Source organism: Pipistrellus kuhlii, unplaced genomic scaffold (assembly GCF_014108245.1).
Source record: "Pipistrellus kuhlii isolate mPipKuh1 unplaced genomic scaffold, mPipKuh1.p scaffold_m20_p_117, whole genome shotgun sequence".
NCBI lineage: Eukaryota > Metazoa > Chordata > Mammalia > Chiroptera > Vespertilionidae > Pipistrellus > Pipistrellus kuhlii.
This window is the reverse complement of record NW_023425424.1, coordinates 33,815-52,406: the sequence shown is the minus strand read 5'-3', so window position 1 is coordinate 52,406 and position 18,592 is coordinate 33,815. Positions and strand designations below refer to the sequence as shown.

General features: G+C 61.7%; 1 protein-coding gene across 2 annotated transcripts; it reads right to left on the bottom strand.

Moving 5' to 3' along the window:
• Positions 1-2,700: 2,700 nt before the first annotated feature.
• POP4 (POP4 homolog, ribonuclease P/MRP subunit) lies at positions 2,701-9,541 on the bottom strand. 2 transcript variants are annotated; one of them, XM_045579817.1, is made up of 7 exons: positions 9,314-9,541; positions 7,020-7,072; positions 6,670-6,893; positions 4,697-4,774; positions 4,491-4,552; positions 4,062-4,163; positions 2,701-3,010 (listed from the first exon to the last, which is right to left on the bottom strand). In XM_045579817.1, exons 1-7 carry the CDS (start codon positions 9,357-9,359, stop codon positions 2,874-2,876), a joined length of 702 nt encoding a protein of 233 aa, XP_045435773.1. In that variant the 5' UTR covers positions 9,360-9,541; the 3' UTR covers positions 2,701-2,873. The 2 variants fall into 2 exon arrangements, with proteins under 2 accessions (XP_045435773.1, XP_045435774.1); XM_045579818.1 differs by lacking the exon at positions 9,314-9,541 and adding an exon at positions 8,705-8,939 and having other exon boundaries at positions 7,020-7,066.
• Positions 9,542-18,592: the final 9,051 nt, after the last annotated feature.

Genomic DNA, 18,592 nt, shown 5'->3' with positions numbered 1-18,592 from the left:
GTTTTTCAGCTAGTGTGCCGCGAGATGTTGCCTGGTGTGCCGTAGGTGCAGACAAGAATTTTATAATTTTTCACTATTTTGTTTACTTAATATTTCATAATAAAGTAATTATAAAATACTTTCTTTGTGTTTATTTGATTCCTATTCTAGAGAATTACTTTATATATAGTCAATATAGGCACAGAGTTAAATTTTTTAACATTTTCTAATGGTGGTGTGCCTCGTGATTTTTTTCATGAAAGAAGTGTGCCTTTGCCCAAAAAAGGTTGAAAAACACTGGGTTAGAGAACAGAACGGTTAGAGACACTTCCTGTGCTGAGCAGATCCCTGCAGGCAGCCTGCGGCCTTGAGGCCCGCCCAGCCCAGGTCACCAGAGGCCACGCCACCATCTTGGCGGGCTGTGGGGGGCGCACAGAGCACCCGGGGGGGACCACACTGCCCGCCCACCTCCGTCCCCTCCGTGCCCAGAGGCAGAGCCTTAGAGGAGGCCTCACTGGGAGGCGAGGGGAGTGGGGAGTCAGCTGGGAGAATGGGGACGTGGGGAGCATCCTGGGGTCAGAACAAGGGTCACGTGAGCTCCCTCCTACGTGGCATCTAAGGGACAAAATAAAGGGATGCCTGGTGGGCGTGGCTGAGCATCCGCCTGCGGACCAGGAGGCCACGGGGTGTTTCTGGGTCAGCACTGGGGGTCCCCTCGGGCCAACGGGAAGCGGGGGCTGGGGCACCGCCCCACAAGGGGCTCAGCCCAGTCCCTGAGCGCTGGCCACCCGCCCGCAGCCTCTGTGTGCCACACGCAGACCTTGCTGCTGCTCCGACAGCCCTGCCGGGCCTTCGCTGAGCCTGCCTCTGGCCGCTCACGTTAGCTGCTCAGAGAGCACCTCCCCTGCCCCCCACTCCCACCCCGGGCCCCAGTCTGTGCAGAAGCGGCCCATAGGCTCCCACAATGCACCTGCCTGGGCACACCCCTCCTCCCATCTGGGGACCAGAGTGTGCCAATGGGGGAGTGAGTTGCTCCCTCTAGTCTGGGAGCAGGAGGATGCCCGGGTGACCCCAACCACAGGCCGGGACCCAGACCAGCGTTTGAATCCATGGCTGTCGCACGGGCAATAAATCCTCTGAGGAGCTCCCAGCGACCTCCGAGTCCAGCACTGTGGACAGCCTCACTCACCGAACCTCCCATCCTACCGGGGGCGCCGTCGGGGGACTACTAGGCGCCTGACGTGGGGGGAAATTTAAGTCAGTCCATCAGATAAGGAAGAACAAAGTGCAGGAGCAGCCAGGTCCCAGGGCTGGAGGCCCCAAGCTGCCTGGGCCCTCACCCAGGATCAGTCCTGGGAGGGGGCAGTGGCTTTGGGCCCCGGAGCCCCCCTCGGGCCTGAAGCTGCTCAGCCCCTGGGCTCATCTCCTCGTAAAAACCTCCATTTGGTTATGTCTGAAGAGGCCTCCCCAGGCTGGTCCTCAACCAGGTACCAGCCTAAGAGGCCTTCCCCTCGGCTGCCCCTGCCCCGCCCCTCTTGTCAATCAATGTCATGTGCATCCACTCGGTTAACGGTTTAACCGTGGTCTTTGCAAAGGATTCCTTCCCCTTCATTTGTCTACGATTGCCGAAGACTTGGGTAAGCGCCGACGAGTGTACGTAATAAAGCGCCACGAATTCCCGCACGCAACATGACACATGGTATATTGTGTGCACACCTTGCCATGCCGTGTGCGCTCTGTGTGTTTCTGCCCAGTCTCCCGCTCTTGTTCAGGACGCCTGTTTAAGACACCCAGTAAGGGCCGTGCGGGTAATTAATGGACAAGTCCAACACAGCTCCAGCAGAAGCCCTGGTTAAGTTAACATCAGAGACGGTCTCAATGGGGCACGGCGGCGGCGGGACGCCCTCGCGGTGAGGACAGGCCGCCGCCCGGAGCGCTTCAGTACGGGCAGCGTCCATGTCTCCTCTGAGCCCGTGCGAGGCGGCTGACCCTTCTCAGCCCAGACATCAGACGCCATGTGGAGCCCACGGTCCCCAAATGCCAGTGACAGGGGAGCAGCTGGGTCGCAGAGGACGGGAAGCTCCCCGGGGTCCCCCTGCAGCCCAGGACCTGGCTGCCGTGCCGGGGTGCGGGAAGGCCCGGGGCCTCTCAAGGAAACGCTCATCGCCTGCTGGCCCCCTGGACAGAGGGTGACACTGAGGCCGCGACTTCAGGGCGGGGCACGGCCAGCGGAAGGCGCCTGGCCCAGGACCAGAACTTCCCCCGCAGCTTCTGCAGCTCCCCTCCCGCCAAGTGGCCGAGCCCAGCACCTCCTGGGCACTCGGGACTGGCAGCCAGAGACCCGCCCCTGCCCACCTCTCCTCCTGTGGCCCTGGGGCCCCCTGCGCCTGGAGGTGACCAAGTTCTTCAAATCCCACGGCTGCTCGGACTGGAGCCCCCTCCAGGGAGCCCCCTCTGCCCACCAGGCCCGAGGGAGGGCAAGGTGGGGGTTTAGCTGTTTCCAGACCCAACACAGACCAGAGCCGGGACCCGCGCCTGTGGCGCCTGCAGAGCGGAGATGAGGCCTGAGCGGCCCTGCCCGGGCCCCACCCTCCCACCTGCTGGGCTGCAGGAGCCCCGGAAACGGGAGCCAGGGCCTCGCGCGTTTTATTTCCACAAACAGCCGCGTCCCAGGGCCCGCAGACGCAGGCGGGCAGAGCTGGTGCCCACGGGCCACAGGCCACTGGGTGTCTCCCGCCCCGCTCTCCTCGGAGGGAGGGACACGCAGGCCCCCGGAGGGTGCACCTGCTCCCGGGCGCCAGGCGTTTCTTCAGGCGTCCTACCGACGGGGGTGGTCTCCCCGGGGCCGGGGCCGGGGCCGCGTTCCCCTCAGCCGAGACCCGTGGGCGCGGCGCTCACAGGTCCATGGTTCCCTTCGCTTTGAACTTCTTGGCGGACCGCTCGCTCGACCGAAGCTGGAATTTGCTCCCGTGAATGTAGGAGATGAAGCCGTCGGTTTCCACAGAGAACACGCAGCCCAGCTTGGGGATCACTGCGGGGGAGCGGGAGACGCATGGGGCCGACAGCACGCCCGCCCGCAGTCACGCCCACGGAGGTTCTGGGATGAGCTCACAGGAAACCGGGCCCTCAGGATCACCCTGCACAGCCAGGTCACCCCGTCCCACCCAGAGCCCAGCCCCCGGCGGTCAGGGCTCAAGCTGGGAGCCCCTCTCAGCACCAGGACCGCCCCGGCCCGCACCCCCCAGGTCTCCCTCCCAGCCCTGGTCTCCCGCCCAGGTCTCCCAGAGCTTCAGGGGGCTCCGCTCGGCGAAACACTGACCATGCCCGGAGTGGAAACCAGAGCCGAAGACCCGCGGGGAGACGCAGGGCGGCAGCGGGAAAGCCAGCTCCAAATTTAAAGGAGCCGCCCGCGGGCGTGGCTCGGTGGCTAAGTGTCGACCCATGAACCAGGTCAGGGTTCGATTCCTGGTCAGGGCACGTGACCAGTTTGCGGGCTCCATCCCCAGTGCGGAGCGGGCAGGAGGCAGCCGATCTATGACTCTCCATCAACGATATTTCGTTGTCTCTCTCCCTTCCTTTCTGAAATCAATTAAAAAATATTTTTTAAAGAAAGGTAACATTAGCCGAAACCGGTTTGGCTCAATGGATAGAGCGTTGGCTTGGGGACCGAAGGGTCCCGGGTTCAATTCCGGTCAAGGGCATGTACCTTGGTTGCCGGCATATCCCCAGTAGGGAGTGTGCAAGAGGCAGCTGATCAATGACTCTCTCTCATCGATGTTTCTAACTCCCTTCCTCTCTGTACAAAATCAATAAAAATTAAAAAAATTAAAAAAAGGTAACATTAAAAAAAAAAAAAGTTAAAGGAACCAAACCCACACATATGGATTGGAATTTCCTTTGTGCATATGTGGGTCATGCCCCTTGCTAGACGCGGGGGGCCTGCCAGGCCCCCCAGACCCACAGACTCACGGCCAAGGGCGCGGCTCCTGCACCCCAGGGGCAGGCGCAGCCCCTGCAGGTCCCTGGAGTGGGTGCCGCCTGAGGCCCTGCAGCCGCGGGGAGCGGCGAGGCGGACAGCGCACCTTTCAGGCGGTCTCCCTCCGTGAGGACCTTGAAGACGTGCTTGGTTTCCTGCAGGAGGATCCCCGTGACCCCCACGTAGGAGGGGCACTTGGACTTGGTGACTGCAAAGGAGAAGGGTCCAGCTCAGACCTGCCCAGCAGGGAGTGCGGGCCGGCACCGAGTGGCGGGAGGCCTACTTCCCGCCTCTGCCTGCGGCTCTGTGATGGCCAACAGGTGTCCTTGGGGCCTGCAGGCCGGGGTGTGGGCGGGATTCGCGAGCCACGTCACACATGTCCCACGCCCTCCAGGCGACAGTCGGGGCTGCGTGGTGAGGGCAGAGACCACCTAGAGGGTATCTCCCCGCCCAGCGCTGACATCCCCGGCAATGCTGCCCCCTGATCCCTGACCCCACAATGCTGCCCCGGTGCCACCTGCTCTCAGGCCCTTACCGGAAACAATGGCGCCATGGAGATCTGCCTTCAGCAGCTTGGCCTGGATCGCCTGGGGCTGCCTGTGGGGCAGACAGAAGCCTCACCGCCTGCCGGACACAGAGCTCTGGAAGCGGGCTCCCAGGCTGCATCTACAGCCGCCAGGGCCAGGGCCAGGGGAGAGGCATGGGTTCCCCAAAGGGCAAGGCTTCAGAAGCGGAACTCACGTGTCCGGCCTGAGGCCGCTGCACAGGTCCCGGATGTACTGTTTCCAGAGCTCGTGCAGGGGCAGGAAGAGGTGGTATCTGCGGAGTCAGAGGGCGGGAGCAAGGCACTGAGCACGAAGACCCGTCCGAGCACAGCACTCGGCTTCCGCCGCGGACGCCGGGCCACCACCCCGGTCACTGCTTCCACCCTCGGCCGTCCCCGCCGGTGGCCACCCCCCCGGTCACTGCTTCCACCCTCGGCCGTCCCCGCCGGTGGCCACCACCCCCCCCCCCCCCACTGCTTCCACCCTCGGCCGTCCCCGCCAGTGGCCACCCCCCCCCGGTCACTGCTTCCACCCTCAGCCGTCCCTGCCAATGGCCACCACCTCCCCCCCGTCACTGCTTCCACCCTCGGCCGTCCCCGCCAGTGGCCACCCCCCCCCGGTCACTGCTTCCACCCTCAGCCGTCCCTGCCAATGGCCACCACCTCCCCCCCGTCACTGCTTCCATCCTCGGCCGTCCCCGCCGGTGGCCACCCCCCCCCCCCCCCCCGTCACTGCTTCCACCCTCGGCCGTCCCCGCCGGTGGCCACCACCCCGGTCACTGCTTCCACCCTCAGCCGTCCCTGCCAATGGCCACCCCCCCCCCCCCCCCCCCCCCCCGTCACTGCTTCCATCCTCTGCCGTCCCCGCCGGTGGCCACCCCCCCCCCCCCGTCACTGCTTCCACCCTCGGCCGTCCCCGCCGTTGGGCCCTCTGGAGGCCCGTCCCTGCTGGCCAGACGGACGGTGCCCTTCCCGGCCTCTCCCACTCCCTGCTGGGGACACCGTTGCGACAGCTGGAGTGCAGGCGCCACCTGAGGCCTCGAGGCAGTGCCTAGGATGCCGGAGCAGCTGGGCACACGGGGCCACGCTGCCTGGGCCGAGGCGGTGGGCCCGCCTGCACGGCACCGGCACCAGCACCCGGCCTCCTCCTCCTCCTCCGAGAGAAACCCCCTCCGGGCTGTGGGCCTGCTCCTCAGGCCCCGGGCGTCAGGACGCTGAGCCCTCGTTCAACACGAGCTGCTGGCTGTCACCCCAGACTGGGGACGTGACAGGTCTGCCTGGCAGGGGAGGGCGCGGAGCAGAGGCCCCGGAGGCTCTCAGGGCCTCCGTCACCCGTCCCGGCGCCTCTGGGAGCCCTCTACCTGGACGGTGGTGGGTCAGAGAACGGAGAACCTCGGCTCAAACCTGAAGGGGGCCCCTGAGACAGACAGCTGCCCTGCCCCAAAGCCAGCTGATTTCGCCAGATGCCAGGGGCAGGGTGAGAGACTGCCCCGTGGGTGTGCGAGCTGCTGGCTACCGCCTGGAAGCGGACATCTATAGTCCCGAGGCACCCACCCCCAGAGGCGGCCAAGGAGGGGGCCCGCAGGAGGCAGGAGCTGCTCCCGCTAAGAGGGCCACGTCCCTCCCGGAGGCTTCCGGACACTTGGGCGACTCTGCCTGCTGCTATGAGAAGCTTCTACAGATTAAGAAGTCTCAGCTGCTCTTTTCTAAAGACCTGGAAGACAGCCAGCCTGTTGCCATGGGCAACAGACGCACTCCAGGCAGGTCCGATTAGGGCTGGGACAGAAGCCAGCCACTCACCAGCCTCCCTATTAAAAGCCAAACCAGCCGAAACCGGTTTGGCACAATGGATGGAGCGTCGGCTTGGGGACTGAAGGGACCCGGGTTCGATTCCGGTCAAGGGCGTGTGCCTTGGTTGCGGGCATATCCCCAGTGGGGGGTGTGCAGGAGGCAGCTGATCGATGACTCTCTCTCATCGATGTTTCTAACTCTCTATCTCTCTCCCTTCCTCTCTGTACAAACTCAATAAAATATATATTTAAAAAAAAAAAAAAAAAAAAAAAAAAAAAAAAAAAGCCAAACCAAACCCAGTCCCGTTGGTAAAGGAAGGCTGCCCCCTGGTGGCGGCAGCGGGAGGCTGCAGCCGGGAAGGCGGGCGGGAAGGCCGTACCTCTGCTGCTCCGGCTTAATGTCGAAGAGGCGCAGCGCCCTCCTCTGCCGCGCGGACAGGCCCCGGGGCCGCCGCCTCGGCTCCCGCCGCCTCGGGCGGGCGCAGTAGTCCAGCACCACGGCCTTGCGCTGCAGCTGGTCCTCGCGGGCGCGCGGGCTCATGTGCGGCGTGCAGCGCCGCAGGAAGGCCTGCAGGAAGGCCTCGGCGCGCTGGGCTCCGGGGCGCTGGTGGGACAGGGGAGGGGGGGAGGGCTCACTGCTCCGCGGGGCACAGCCCGACCCGGGCCCGGGCCCTCGCAGGCGGGCTGCTCCCCGACCACACACACCGCTGGCTGTCCCCCGCCCGCCTACCTGGACATCCAGCTCCTTGGCCTCCTTCTGGGAGAGGGCGTGGTAGACTCCGCCTGCGGACGGAAAACGACAGATGATTCCTGCTGGCGGAAGGCCCGAGGCGGCGCCCTGCCAACGCTGAACAGAGCAGTGCTTCTCGGGACAGGAGGCGAGGCTGTCATGGACGCTCTCACCCTGCCCAGGGTCCCGTCCATCACAGAGACCCCAGGGCAGGCTTCAGAAGGTGCTTCTCCCCAAAACCGGTGTGGCTCAGTGGATAGAGCGCCCGCCTGCGGACTTAAGGGTCCCGGGTTCGATTCCGGTCAAGGGCATGTACCTTTGTTGCGGGCACATCCCCAGTATGGGGTGTGCAAGAGGCAGCTGATAGATGATTCTCTCTCATCGATGTTTCTAACTGGGCAGCAGACCACACCTGGAGCTGCACGGGCTTAACACACTCCACCTGACAGCTCCCGGGAGGCCTGTGTGGCAGCCTTGCCATGCAGAGACCTCCCGTGACCGCACAGGAGGGGTTGAAATGAGCACTGTTTAACTATCGGCCGTTATGGCGGGTAGTCAGGCCCTAGCCGGAACCTTCCCTGAAAAAAGCCCATCGGTACCTTAATCGGGCCTGTCTACAGTCTGCATCTACGGGAACAGACCCTTGGAATGCCAGTCAACCCTTCCTCTGGAGCCCTCCAAGCACAGGGGCCGAGCCGGTGGGGAGACCAGATTCCCCCCACTGTTGCTGTTATTTGTGTTAACTGTTGACTGTTAACCATCCAGTACCCACCTCTGTACAAGAAGTACAGGACTAAGATGTCCTTCAGCAGGATAAGGAAGTTTTTTTTAATATATTCAATATATTTATTTATTTATTTATTTATTTTTTCTTTATTGATTTCTTAGAGAGAGGGATAGAGAGTTAGAAACAACAATGGGAGAGAAACATCAATCAGCCGTCTCCTGCACACCCTCCCTGGGGATTCGCCCTTAACCAAGGTACATGCCCTTGACTGGAATTGAACCTGGGACCTTTCAGTCCGCAGGCCGACGCTCTATCCACTGAGCCACACCGGTTTCGGCCTGCCTCCTCTTTTGACTGTAATGCATCAAATAGGGTGCAAACTGCCATTTTTCAGGAGCATTTTTCTCGATCCGTCAAGATTTTGCTTCCCAGCTGCTGTCATCAGTTTGGCTCACAGAACTCACAAAAATTCTCTACAGGTCTGAATGCTTCTTACATGGACAATTCCACTGGTACTCCGCATATGTTATCTCCTCATCCCTCCTGAAGAATCCTGTAACGTGGTCATCATCCCTATTATGCACTGAGCACACTGAGCTCGGCTACACCAAGATTCTGACTGATGGGCCACACAGGCAGGCACCTGCAGAGGTGGGCTCGGAACCCCGACGCAAAGGCCGGTGTCAACGGTGTCTACACTAAGGTGACCAGACGTCCCGATTCTGGAGGACAATTAATGCTGGAGGACAATTCGGGACATTTTTAAAACGCCGCGGGACGCGGGACAAATTGTTGGAAAAGCGGGATGTCTGGTCACCTACTCCCCTGCCTGCAGCTGCCCCGGCGCTGGCTCCCCTCGGGGCACGGCTCCCCGCCAAAGCCGGGGTGTGTGTGCGTGTGTGTGTGTGTTGGGGGGATGGGGAGGTGGCGGTGTCACTGCCCAGCAAGCGCCCAGGGCTCCTCGCCACATTGGGGTCGTTCATAGACGGCAGGCCGGGCAGGCCTGGGCCCCGACACCCCGGGAGGGAGCGGCCAAGTCGGGCGAAGGCCCTGGTCGGTCCCGTAGCACCCACGCCACTGAGCGGCCCCCGAGAACCGGCCTCCAGCTCGGACCCCAAGCCCAGGCTGAGACGGGGCCGGGCCAGCCGGGCCTCAGTTTCCCCGAGGGAAGGTGGGGCGATTCCCCACAACAGCCCCACTCGCACTCCGCAGCGACCCTTCTCCCTCCCCAGCACCCGCACCCTGACCTCCCTCTTCCCTCCCCAGCACCCGCACCCTGACCTCCCTCTTCCCTCCCCGGCACCCGCACCCTGACCTCCCCTGCACCCTGACCTCCCTCTTCCCTCCCCGGCACCCGCGCCCTGACCTCCCTCTTCCCTCCCCGGCACCCGCGCCCTGACCTCCCTTCTCCCTCCCCAGCACCCGCGCCCTGACCTCCCTCTTCCCTCCCCAGCACCCGCACCCTGACCTCCCTCTTCCCTCCCCAGCACCCGCGCCCTGACCTCCCTCTTCCCTCCCCGGGGCCCGATCCCGGACGCCCGAGCCCGAGGCCCTCAGCCCCACTCACTCCTCATCCTGTGGCCGCTTCCGGTACGCTCTGATGACGTCTCCATCGGCGCCGCTCGCGCTTCTCCCCCCTCCACCTCCCTCCGGGGCCCGCGACCACCTCGGCCCCTGTCGCCGGAGTCGGCGAAGCAGAGGGTCCTCGTCCCCGAGCTCGCGCGGCACGGAGTCCGCAGACCCACTCGCTCGGGCTCGCACCGGCGTCGCGGGCGCTGGACGCTGGCGCGCGACGCAGCCCGTGACGTCACCGAGCGCGCCTACCGCGTCGGCGCATGCGCCTGAGAGCGGGCGACGCTGCGGGGGGCGGGGAGGAGGAGGGGGCGTGGCTGCCCCTGCGGAGTCTGCGCAGTGCGGCTCTTTCGCAGCCTCGTGTTTCCTAAGGGCGAAGGCTTATACGCGGTAGGGTTGCAGCCAGCGCGTGTGGAATCCTTAACCTTTTTCTTTTTAAAAGTTAGCTCCGAGCGATAGACTTTCAGACATGGATTCAGGTGTTCTCCTGATTTTGGGAAAGTGATTTTGTGGAAGATCCACGGGAAGTCGATGGAATTGCAGCAAACAGCACCACGCCCCCCCCCCCCCCCCCCCGCCCCAGCCCAGTTTATTATAAAAATCTTCACATAAACAGGAAAATGGGGAAATTCTGCAGTGAACGCCCGTACGCGCTCGGATTCGACAATTGGCGTTTTGTCCGTTTTCGGGGTTTCTTCTGAAGGCCGCCCACCCTGAGACACCAGGCTGAGGGGGGACCCAGGGGACGGGCTCGGAGGGATGGAGCCTCGGCCGCCGAAGAAGCGCGTTTCTGTGAAAAGGTACATGCCCCTGACCGGAATCTAAACCAGGAAGGACCCTTAAGTCCACAGGTCGATGCTCTATCCACTGAGCAAACCAGTTAGGGCTAAAAATCATATTTTAAAAGAAGATTAATATCACACCTCTTCCCAGGGACTTCTCTCCTCCAAGACCCAGGCAGGGGGCTCCTGTCTCCCCCCTCCTCCCTCCCGGCTCCCTGAGGCCCCCTGTCCCTAGGAAGGCTGGGCAGGTGCTCCTGTCTGCCGTGTGGCCTCGGCCAGGGACCCGGAGGCCACCGCATCCGGGCTGCCCAAGGCCCCGAGGCGTCCCCTTCACACAGGCCCATAGAAAGCTTACTTCAAAGCCGTTTCCTTTTTATTCCACTGGGATTCAGCAATATACAATCCGGCGTATAAACAAGTGTCCGGCCTGTTTCCCGTGCTTATTTAAGAATAAATATTATCGGCAGTGAACTTTAATTAGGACCAGATGCATCTTTTTAAATCCAATGTCTCAAAAAGAAATAATTTACTTCGATAAAAAAAAGCCCCCAGACGAGAATGTGGAGTAAAAAAAAATTCCTAAACACAAGCAGCTACTGAAAATACTTCCTTTGTCAGAGCGGCCGTGACTCGACATTTTCCAGGCGTCTCCTGAGAGAGGGGCCGGCGGTCTGTGCAGAACGGAGAGGCAGATCGAGAAAAGAAAGGTCACGGAGGTGGAGAATCCGGGGCCGGAGCGCCGCGCGACCCGAGTCCTTCTCCTCTGGAACTGGACGTGCGGTTCCGGGTTCCCACGTTGTGTAACTCCGCCCACGTATTATTTATCTGATTTCCGCGTGGACTTTGTCATGCTTCTCTCAGCCTCTGGGTGTCCATCCTCGCCCGGGTCCGGGTTCAGGTCTGAGTCTGGGTCCGGATCTGAGTCTGGGTCCGGGTCCGGGTCCGGGTTCGGGTCCGGGTCCGGGCACGCAGGGGGGGCGGCTGTCAGAGCCCCAGCAGCCGGCCCAGGAGCCAGGGCAGAGCCACCAAGAGCAGCGCCCGGAGAGGGTCGGCAGAGGAGGTGGGGCCGGCGCCTGGGGTGGGGGGGACAGTGAACGCCTGAGTCACAGGAACCAGGCGGCCCCAGAACAGACCGGCCCACGAACACCCGGCCTGGGCCTCGGGACCCTCGGGACCGGCTGCTCAGGAGCCGGCTGAGGTCAGACCCGGGTGCTGGCTCCCGGGGGGGTGGGGGGTGCTAGGCTGGAGGGCTGAAGTCCAAGTCATTGTGTGTTGCCTAAAAGGCCTCCTTTGCCCTCTGGCTGGCATCCAGCCCGGACGGACGAGGGGAGGTGGTGCCCGCTGAGTGGACGGACGGCCTGGTGCCTGCGGAACTCACTCTGGCTCAGGCGCCCCCAAAACGGGGAGGCCTCAGACGCAGCCCTGGGCCCGCGTTCCCACGGGGCCGCACAGCCAACAGCTGCGGGTTCCGGGACCGCCCGCTCCTGCCCGGGGACACACCCATCCCCTTAGCTCAGACAGCGAGTTGGGCAGAGCCGGGCGGTGTAGGACTCACCCCGCACCCACCCCGCACCCAAACCTGCACCCACAGGCCCCGCGTGCCCCGGCGGCCCACAGCAAGGACAGAGCAGCGGAGAGACCCCCGGGGCCACCTCCCCAGCGCGTCCTGGGCCCACAAGCTACCAAACCACGAGGACGGTGTGCAAGTGACCCAGCCTAAGGGGATGTGTGTGTGTGGGGGTCCCTGCATCCCCCACCCCCAAACCCAGGCCCTTCCTCCACCCGGGATGACAGCCTGGCTCAGCCCCATGCCCATGGACAACACCCCGCGCCCCTCCCCTCCGCCCGCCTCACGGGAGCCGGAGCCAGGCTGCTGGCACAGGACCCCCTGGCCAGGCAGGGCAGCGGGCGGAGCAGCGGCTGCAGCTGCGGGGGCTTCGGGGGTGGCGGTCTCGGGGACCCCGGGGCCGGGGGTGGCTGACGGGCTTCCCGGAGGAGGAGGAGGCGGCGGGCTCCCGGAGCCACGGCCAGGCTGGGTGGTGGGGCGGCGGGGGGCGCCCAGCAGGTGGGGTGATAGGTGGCAGCGTACACCGATCTCTGACTAGCACGTAAAGGAATGAACGTGGTCCCTGTCCCAGCTACCTCTGTCCTCTCCCCTGACACCCTCGTCCGTCCCCAGCGTAGGCCCAGGCAGGGGAGCAGCTTAGCCCCCTGTGCAAACTCGGGTGCGTACATGCACTTTTAAATGCTGTTTTTCGGGGGGGTCTCCCCCCACTGGTACATTTTGCCGTGCATTGACTGTACAATGGGAGGATCCTCGGGTTACACGTTCGTTCTCTGACTTTCTCTCGCTCTCTCTGCCTCCCCTCCTCCCCCAGACGTCTCTCTGCGGACCTCCGGAGGGCAGATCCAGTAGCAGACAAAAGCCCAGATAGCCATTCCTGACAGACAAATTTTCCAGACAAATGTTCTGGACAAGCCTGCCTCTTTCCTTGCTGTGTGGCCGCAGGCAGGACCCTGAGCCACTCTGAGCTTTGCTTTCCTTGCTTGGAGTGAGACTGACGGGAGTAGCTGTGATGCTGACGTCGAGGGCGTCGGTGAATGGAATGAGTGCGCGGTGCCTGCTGGGTAGCGGGTGCTCAGCAGGCGGTGACCGTGTGTGTCCTGATCAGGATGCTGGGCTGTCCCCGCTGAGCGGTGCTTTGGCTGAGAGGACGGACCTCTGCCTGAGCCCGGGTGCTCCCTTCCTTTTGACGGTGCCTTAATCAGGGGACCCTGTGGTCCAGCTTGCAGGCTCTGGCTCCGTTGGCCCAGGGCGTGCTGGGATTAGCATCCTCTCAGGGCCTCTAACCCAAGGCAGGAGCTGACCAGGGTTCTGACACCGGGACACGCCGGGACCAGCATCTCCCGCCCCAAACACAAGTGGGGGGACTGTCCATGGTGCTGGCACGAGAGGCACGTAGGGATCAGCATCCTCTCAGCCTCCAACCCCTGAGATGGGAGCTGTCCGGGGTGCTGACCTGAGCCATCCTGGTGCAACTCACTGGGCCTGGGCCTCCATGAGCAGGGCCCTACAGGGAGTGTGGGCTCCCCAACACCTACCCCCAAACCCCCCAAAACCACACATAACCCGTAAGAGGAGACCAGGAAGGCCATTCCCCAAGCAGTATCATGGGGCCCCCGGGGAGTAGACAACAGCAGGAGGCTTTAGAACTGGCGGCTCTTCCACAATGCCGGCTTTCTAAGTACAGAACTGTGCACCGTCTCCGGCCAAAGCGTGCTGTCTTTGTTCTCTTCATCCGTCGCTGTAGATTGCCTGCTGCTATTGCCAGAAATTCATGTTGGGGGGTCAGAGATGCTGGGCTTTGTTCAAAAGAATGAAGCAAAATAAGGGATGAGCAGAAACTACTGGTGGACCTGTTCCCGTGTCCCCCCTTCTCCACCCCCCAAAATCTCTAAACACAAACATGGGAGCTGACCTGACAGATGAGGAAGACCCCGCAGACAGAGCGTGTGGTTGTCCTGGGTTCCATGTAAGGTCCTGAGGTCCTCTCTCCCCGTGTCTTGAAGAGGAGTGTGAGAATTTGGCTTAAAGCAGGGTTTCCCTGTGTAATTCCAGGGCTGGATTCATTAGGACAGATGGGGGCCTCCGTTCTCCTTTTGGGAGGTCACCGGGATGTTGGCACGGCACGCAGGGTGGCTCACAGGCTCCTCCCCGGAGAGGCCCTGAGCCCGGTGCTCTGCCCTTGGCGGTTTGCTTATGGTCCTCACCGCACTCTCACGTGGCACCAGGCCCCACAGGGCGTGCCGCTGATCCTGAGCACGGGGAAGGCCCTGGTGTCTGCTTGTAAAGAAAGCTGTTTGCTTCTGCTCATCACAGAGTGTTTTGCGACGTTTGCTTCCCAAAGTTGTTTGAATTTAAGACATTTTACTTTTTAATACATTTTTATTGATTTCAGAGAGGAAGAGAGAGAGAGAGAGAGAGAGAGAGAGAGAGAGAGAGAAACAGCAATGATGAGGGAGAATCATGGATTGGCTGCCTCCTGCACACACACACACCCATCACCACTGGCGAGGCCCCCGCCTAATGGGCCTCCGTGTTATTACTGCTATTTCCGAGATCCCCCATGTTTCCCTGCTCCTCCCACTGCTGCCTGCCCCCTCCCACACTGGTTGTGGCCTCTCGATGAAGTCTCTGCAGGTCTAAACGGACAGTCATTATGCGTCCCATTAGCCCTCCCTCCTCGGCTGCACACGTTGGTTCTCCTGACAGCAATGAATCATGGAACAGAGTGCTCATTTGCATGACGTGCCAGCTCCCTCAGTCAAACCCTGTTTCTATAGCAGTTCATTGCACGTCTCCTAACACCTCTCCGTTCAGAATGTTCAGTCCCAGCTCCCAGAATGCTGTCTTTCAGCCCCACTTTCTCCCTATTCCCACCGTGCCCGGGGCAGGGAGGGGCTGGACGCACCCCCCTGGGCCTGCCCAGGTGGGGAAGCTGATCAGGACTCCCCGGGGAACTGACAAATGGGCCATAATGACCCCAATTACATGGAGGAGACTCATTACCCAGCCGTTACAGGTTACCGGCACGCTGGCAGCTGGGAGTCTGCCAGTGAACGGATCTCCCGTGGTGAGTGGGTTTTCACCAGCTCAGGAACTCTCTGGCTCATAAATCCTTCGGGGACACGGTCTCTAGCGTGAGAAGAGAAAAGAGTGCACAGTGGCGGGGTCCACGTGGGGGCTGCCCACGGGTGCAGAGGCGTCACAGACGTCGCTGCTGCCCGTCTCCCGGCATCCGGCAGCGCGAGGCCTCGGCAGGAGCCTCGTCCCGGGACCCGCGCTTCCTCAGGGGACGGCTGGGAAGTGGTCAGGGTGACGCACGCACAGCTGTGGCCGGCTCACAGGAAGTAGTGTTTCTCTCTCGATGTTCCTGTATCTCCCTCTCTTCCACTCTCTCTAACAATCAATGGGAAAATATCCTCAGTGAGGGTGGACGACAGCAACAGAAGGACTCCGTGAGGAGGAGTGGCTGCTGGGGGGGGGGGCACGAGGGGAGACCTGGGAGGCTGCAGTGGAGGAGCCGGTGGGAGCAGCCCAGGAGGGCGCAGGGCTGGCTGCGATGCCCTGAGGGCCACACTGTCTCCTGCAGGCACGGGTGGCTGGAGACCATGGGTGCAGCTTTACCGAAAGGCCAAGACCTCCCACGGGGTGACCTCCCGCGGGGTGACCTTCTGCGGGGTGGTCACAGGACCGGCAGGAGCTGAGCACAGGATGCTGACACCACAAACGCCTGGACTGGACTGCACAGGCAGAGGAGCCTCCACTGTCAGCCGCCTTTCAGAACAGCAGCCGCAAGGCCCTCTGCGTCTCCGCGCTCCGGAGCCAAAGCCAGCGCCGCCTCGGAATTCCGGCTGCTCCGAGGGGATCATTTATTGCCCCGCTGGGGTCTCCCGCGGAGAGGAAACAGGGACGAGCCTGCAGGTGTCCTGATGCTCTGTCACTCTGACCGCCTCCCCGCCTGCCTGTGATACCTCAATCCACGTTGCGTGCTTCCGACATTAAGAACTGACAGTCTTTGGCCGGGAAGATGATGTCTCGATATAATGGCCTTGGACTACGGCTGTTTGTTTGCTTTTATCACTCCGGACCAAGAGGAAGGAAATGAACCATTAGGAGAAAGCTCCTTTTACTCCCAAGCCCCTTTCCTTCTCTCCGAGCCGCCGCCGGCTCTCCCTTTTATCTCTCCTCTGGGCTCCGGACGCCTGGCGCCTCCGAGCTGCGTGTCCCAGCCCCCTTCCTCCAGCCCCCAGACTCAGAGCGGCGGGAGGCGGGACTCGGGGGCTGAGCATGGACGTAGTAACCAGGAGGTCACCGTTGGATTCCCGGTCAGGGCACAGGCCTGGGTTGCGGGCTCCATCCCCAGTGGGGGGCGTGCTGGAGGCAGCCGGTCCATGACGTGGCAAATCTCTGATGGTTAGTGATGTTGAGCATCTGTCCATGTGTCTGTGGTCCATCTGTATGTCTTCTCTGGAGAAGTTTTATGGTTTTGGGGGGTTGCATGCAGGTCTTTATAATTAATTTTGTGCTTATTTCTGTGTCCGGTGTAAGGGGACCAGCTTCATTTCTGTGTGTGTGTGTGTGTGTGTGTGTGTGTGTCTGCACCAGTTCCGTGCAGTTTTGATTACCGGAGCCTTGTCGTATAGTTTGCAACCAGACAGTGGGAACCTTTTAACTTTTTCTTCTTTCTCAACATAAATCCGTGTGTGTGTGTGTGTGTATGAGACCTCCACATTTTTCAATATTGGCCAAAAATTCCATTTTTCAACACTTTCTGGGCTGAAAGAAACCTGGAGCCCCCCACCCCACCCCCAGCCCCTCTGCTCCAGATGTAGCAGGCCCACCTCTTTCATCATCCCCATCCCTCCCAGCTCGACTGTTAATAGGACAAACCATCAGTTATTTGGACTCGAGTCTGACAAATTAAATTGCAGAGAATTAAAGACGTTGTAGATCAATACATCGTGACGATCGATTAATTATTCCTCTTCATTAAAATGACTAATTCCTAATGCCTTCCAGTTGTACTTTATTGCCCCATTTGTAATTCGGAGCTTTTAGGTGATTATGTTGAGTGCAGGCACACTGGCACCTGGGCGTCGATGGCTTATGAGTCTTGGGCTCCGTTTTCTTCTGCTGCTGAAGGCTGGTCATGTGGCCTGTTCTGTGGTCCTCACGCCACACGGAGTTCCTTCTTTTGTGGAACAAAAACGGTAAGAAGCAGTAGGCGAGCGCACTCACAAAGCAGGTGAACAGACGGACTCGTGGTTTCTTGAAATCATGGGTGGTTTTTAAAAAACAAAACAAAACATTTGTATTGATTTCAGAGAGGAAGGGAGAGGGAGAGAGAGAGAAACATCCCATGATGAGAGAGAATCATGGATCGGCTGCCTCCTGCACACCCCCCACTGAGGATGGAGCCTGCAACCCAGGCCTGTGCCCTGACCGGGCATCGAACCCTGACCTCCTGGTCCATAGGTCGATGCTCACCCCCTGAGCCACACTGTATATTTTCCACTTTAATCTTTAAGTCTGAAGGGTTTGCAGCTGGGGAAGGAGCTGTCAGATTCACGGATGGAAGGACTTTGGGACAAACAAATGGCCGCCCTCCCGGCTCCCCGGGAATATAAATGAAATAGCAGGCACCTGGCATCTGGAAAAAGTACGAATGAGGTTCTCCTTTAACCCACGCCGCTGGGGGTCGGTGGCCAGAGGAGGAGACCGGGCCCAGAGCTGCAGGAACTGCCCGTGCCTCGCCGCCAGTGACGATTGTCTATAAATTAACTGGACACATTTTCCAGGGACGCCTGCAGCCTCTGAACGGGAGAGGGGCCTTTTGGTGCCTCAGCAGCAGCTGCCTGGCAAGAGGTGGGCAAGCGGGTTATGGGGGCCCATACGCGTCTCCACATGCCGCCAATTAATCACAGTAATGGACTGGGGGGGGGGGGAGTAAGAGAGATAGAGAGGAAGAGAGAGGGAGAGAGGCTGCAGCATCAGCATCCGCACTTCCAGGTTCCTGCTCCTCCCGGCTGCCAGCGCTCCGGAGGGCGGGGCCCAGGATGGCCTAGGCCAGGGCTTTGGTGGGCAAACTGCAGCTCGCGAGCCACATGCGGCTCTTGGGCCCCTTGAGTGTGGCTCTTCCACAAAATGCCATGGCCTGGGCGAGTTAGAAAAAATTTAAGTTCAAAATCTTTGGCTCTCAAAAGAAATTTCCATCGTTGTACTGCTGATATTTGGCTCTGTGGACGAATGAGTTTGCCGACCACGGGCCTACTAGGGCCTAGGCCCTAGGGGGTACGGAGCAGCAAGGCATTTGCAGTGGCTTCAGTGGGACAGTCTGTGTTCCCCAGTGGCCGTCAGTCTTCACGCCGGGCTGCCCGGGGGGGCCGTGCGCCGAGGGGAGACTGAAACTGTGCCCAGGGCTGGCGCGGAGAGGGCACCGGGCCCTCCCAGGGTAACGGTCACCGAGCCCAGGGGAGGCGACGGCCAATGTCTGAGCCCGAGGGGCGGTGGCCAGGAGGCGGGGCCCCAGGCAGGGCGAGGGGTCTCCCAGGGCCGGGCGCAGAGCTGTGTGGACACGCACCCGAGGCCGCGCTGCGAGTCCTGGCGCCGCTAAGAGCGCACGTCCCGCCGGGACCCCCATCCCCGCCGCCCATCGCGCAGGGAGAGACGTCAGGTCGTGGGACCCGGGCGCCTTGCAAAGCTCTTAGCCCCGCCCCCGCCCTGGGGCTCTTGGCCCCGCCCCCGGCTTGGGCTCTTGGCCCCACCCCCGCCCTGGGGCTCTTAGCCCCGCCCCCGGCTTGGGCTCTTGGCCCCGCCCCCGGTCTGGGCTTCTGGCTCCGCCCCCGCCCTGGGGCTTTTGGCCCCGCCTCCGACGCACGCCCCGCCCACCGGCGCGCTGACGTCTGGCGGCCGCGCCGGCCGCGCCTCC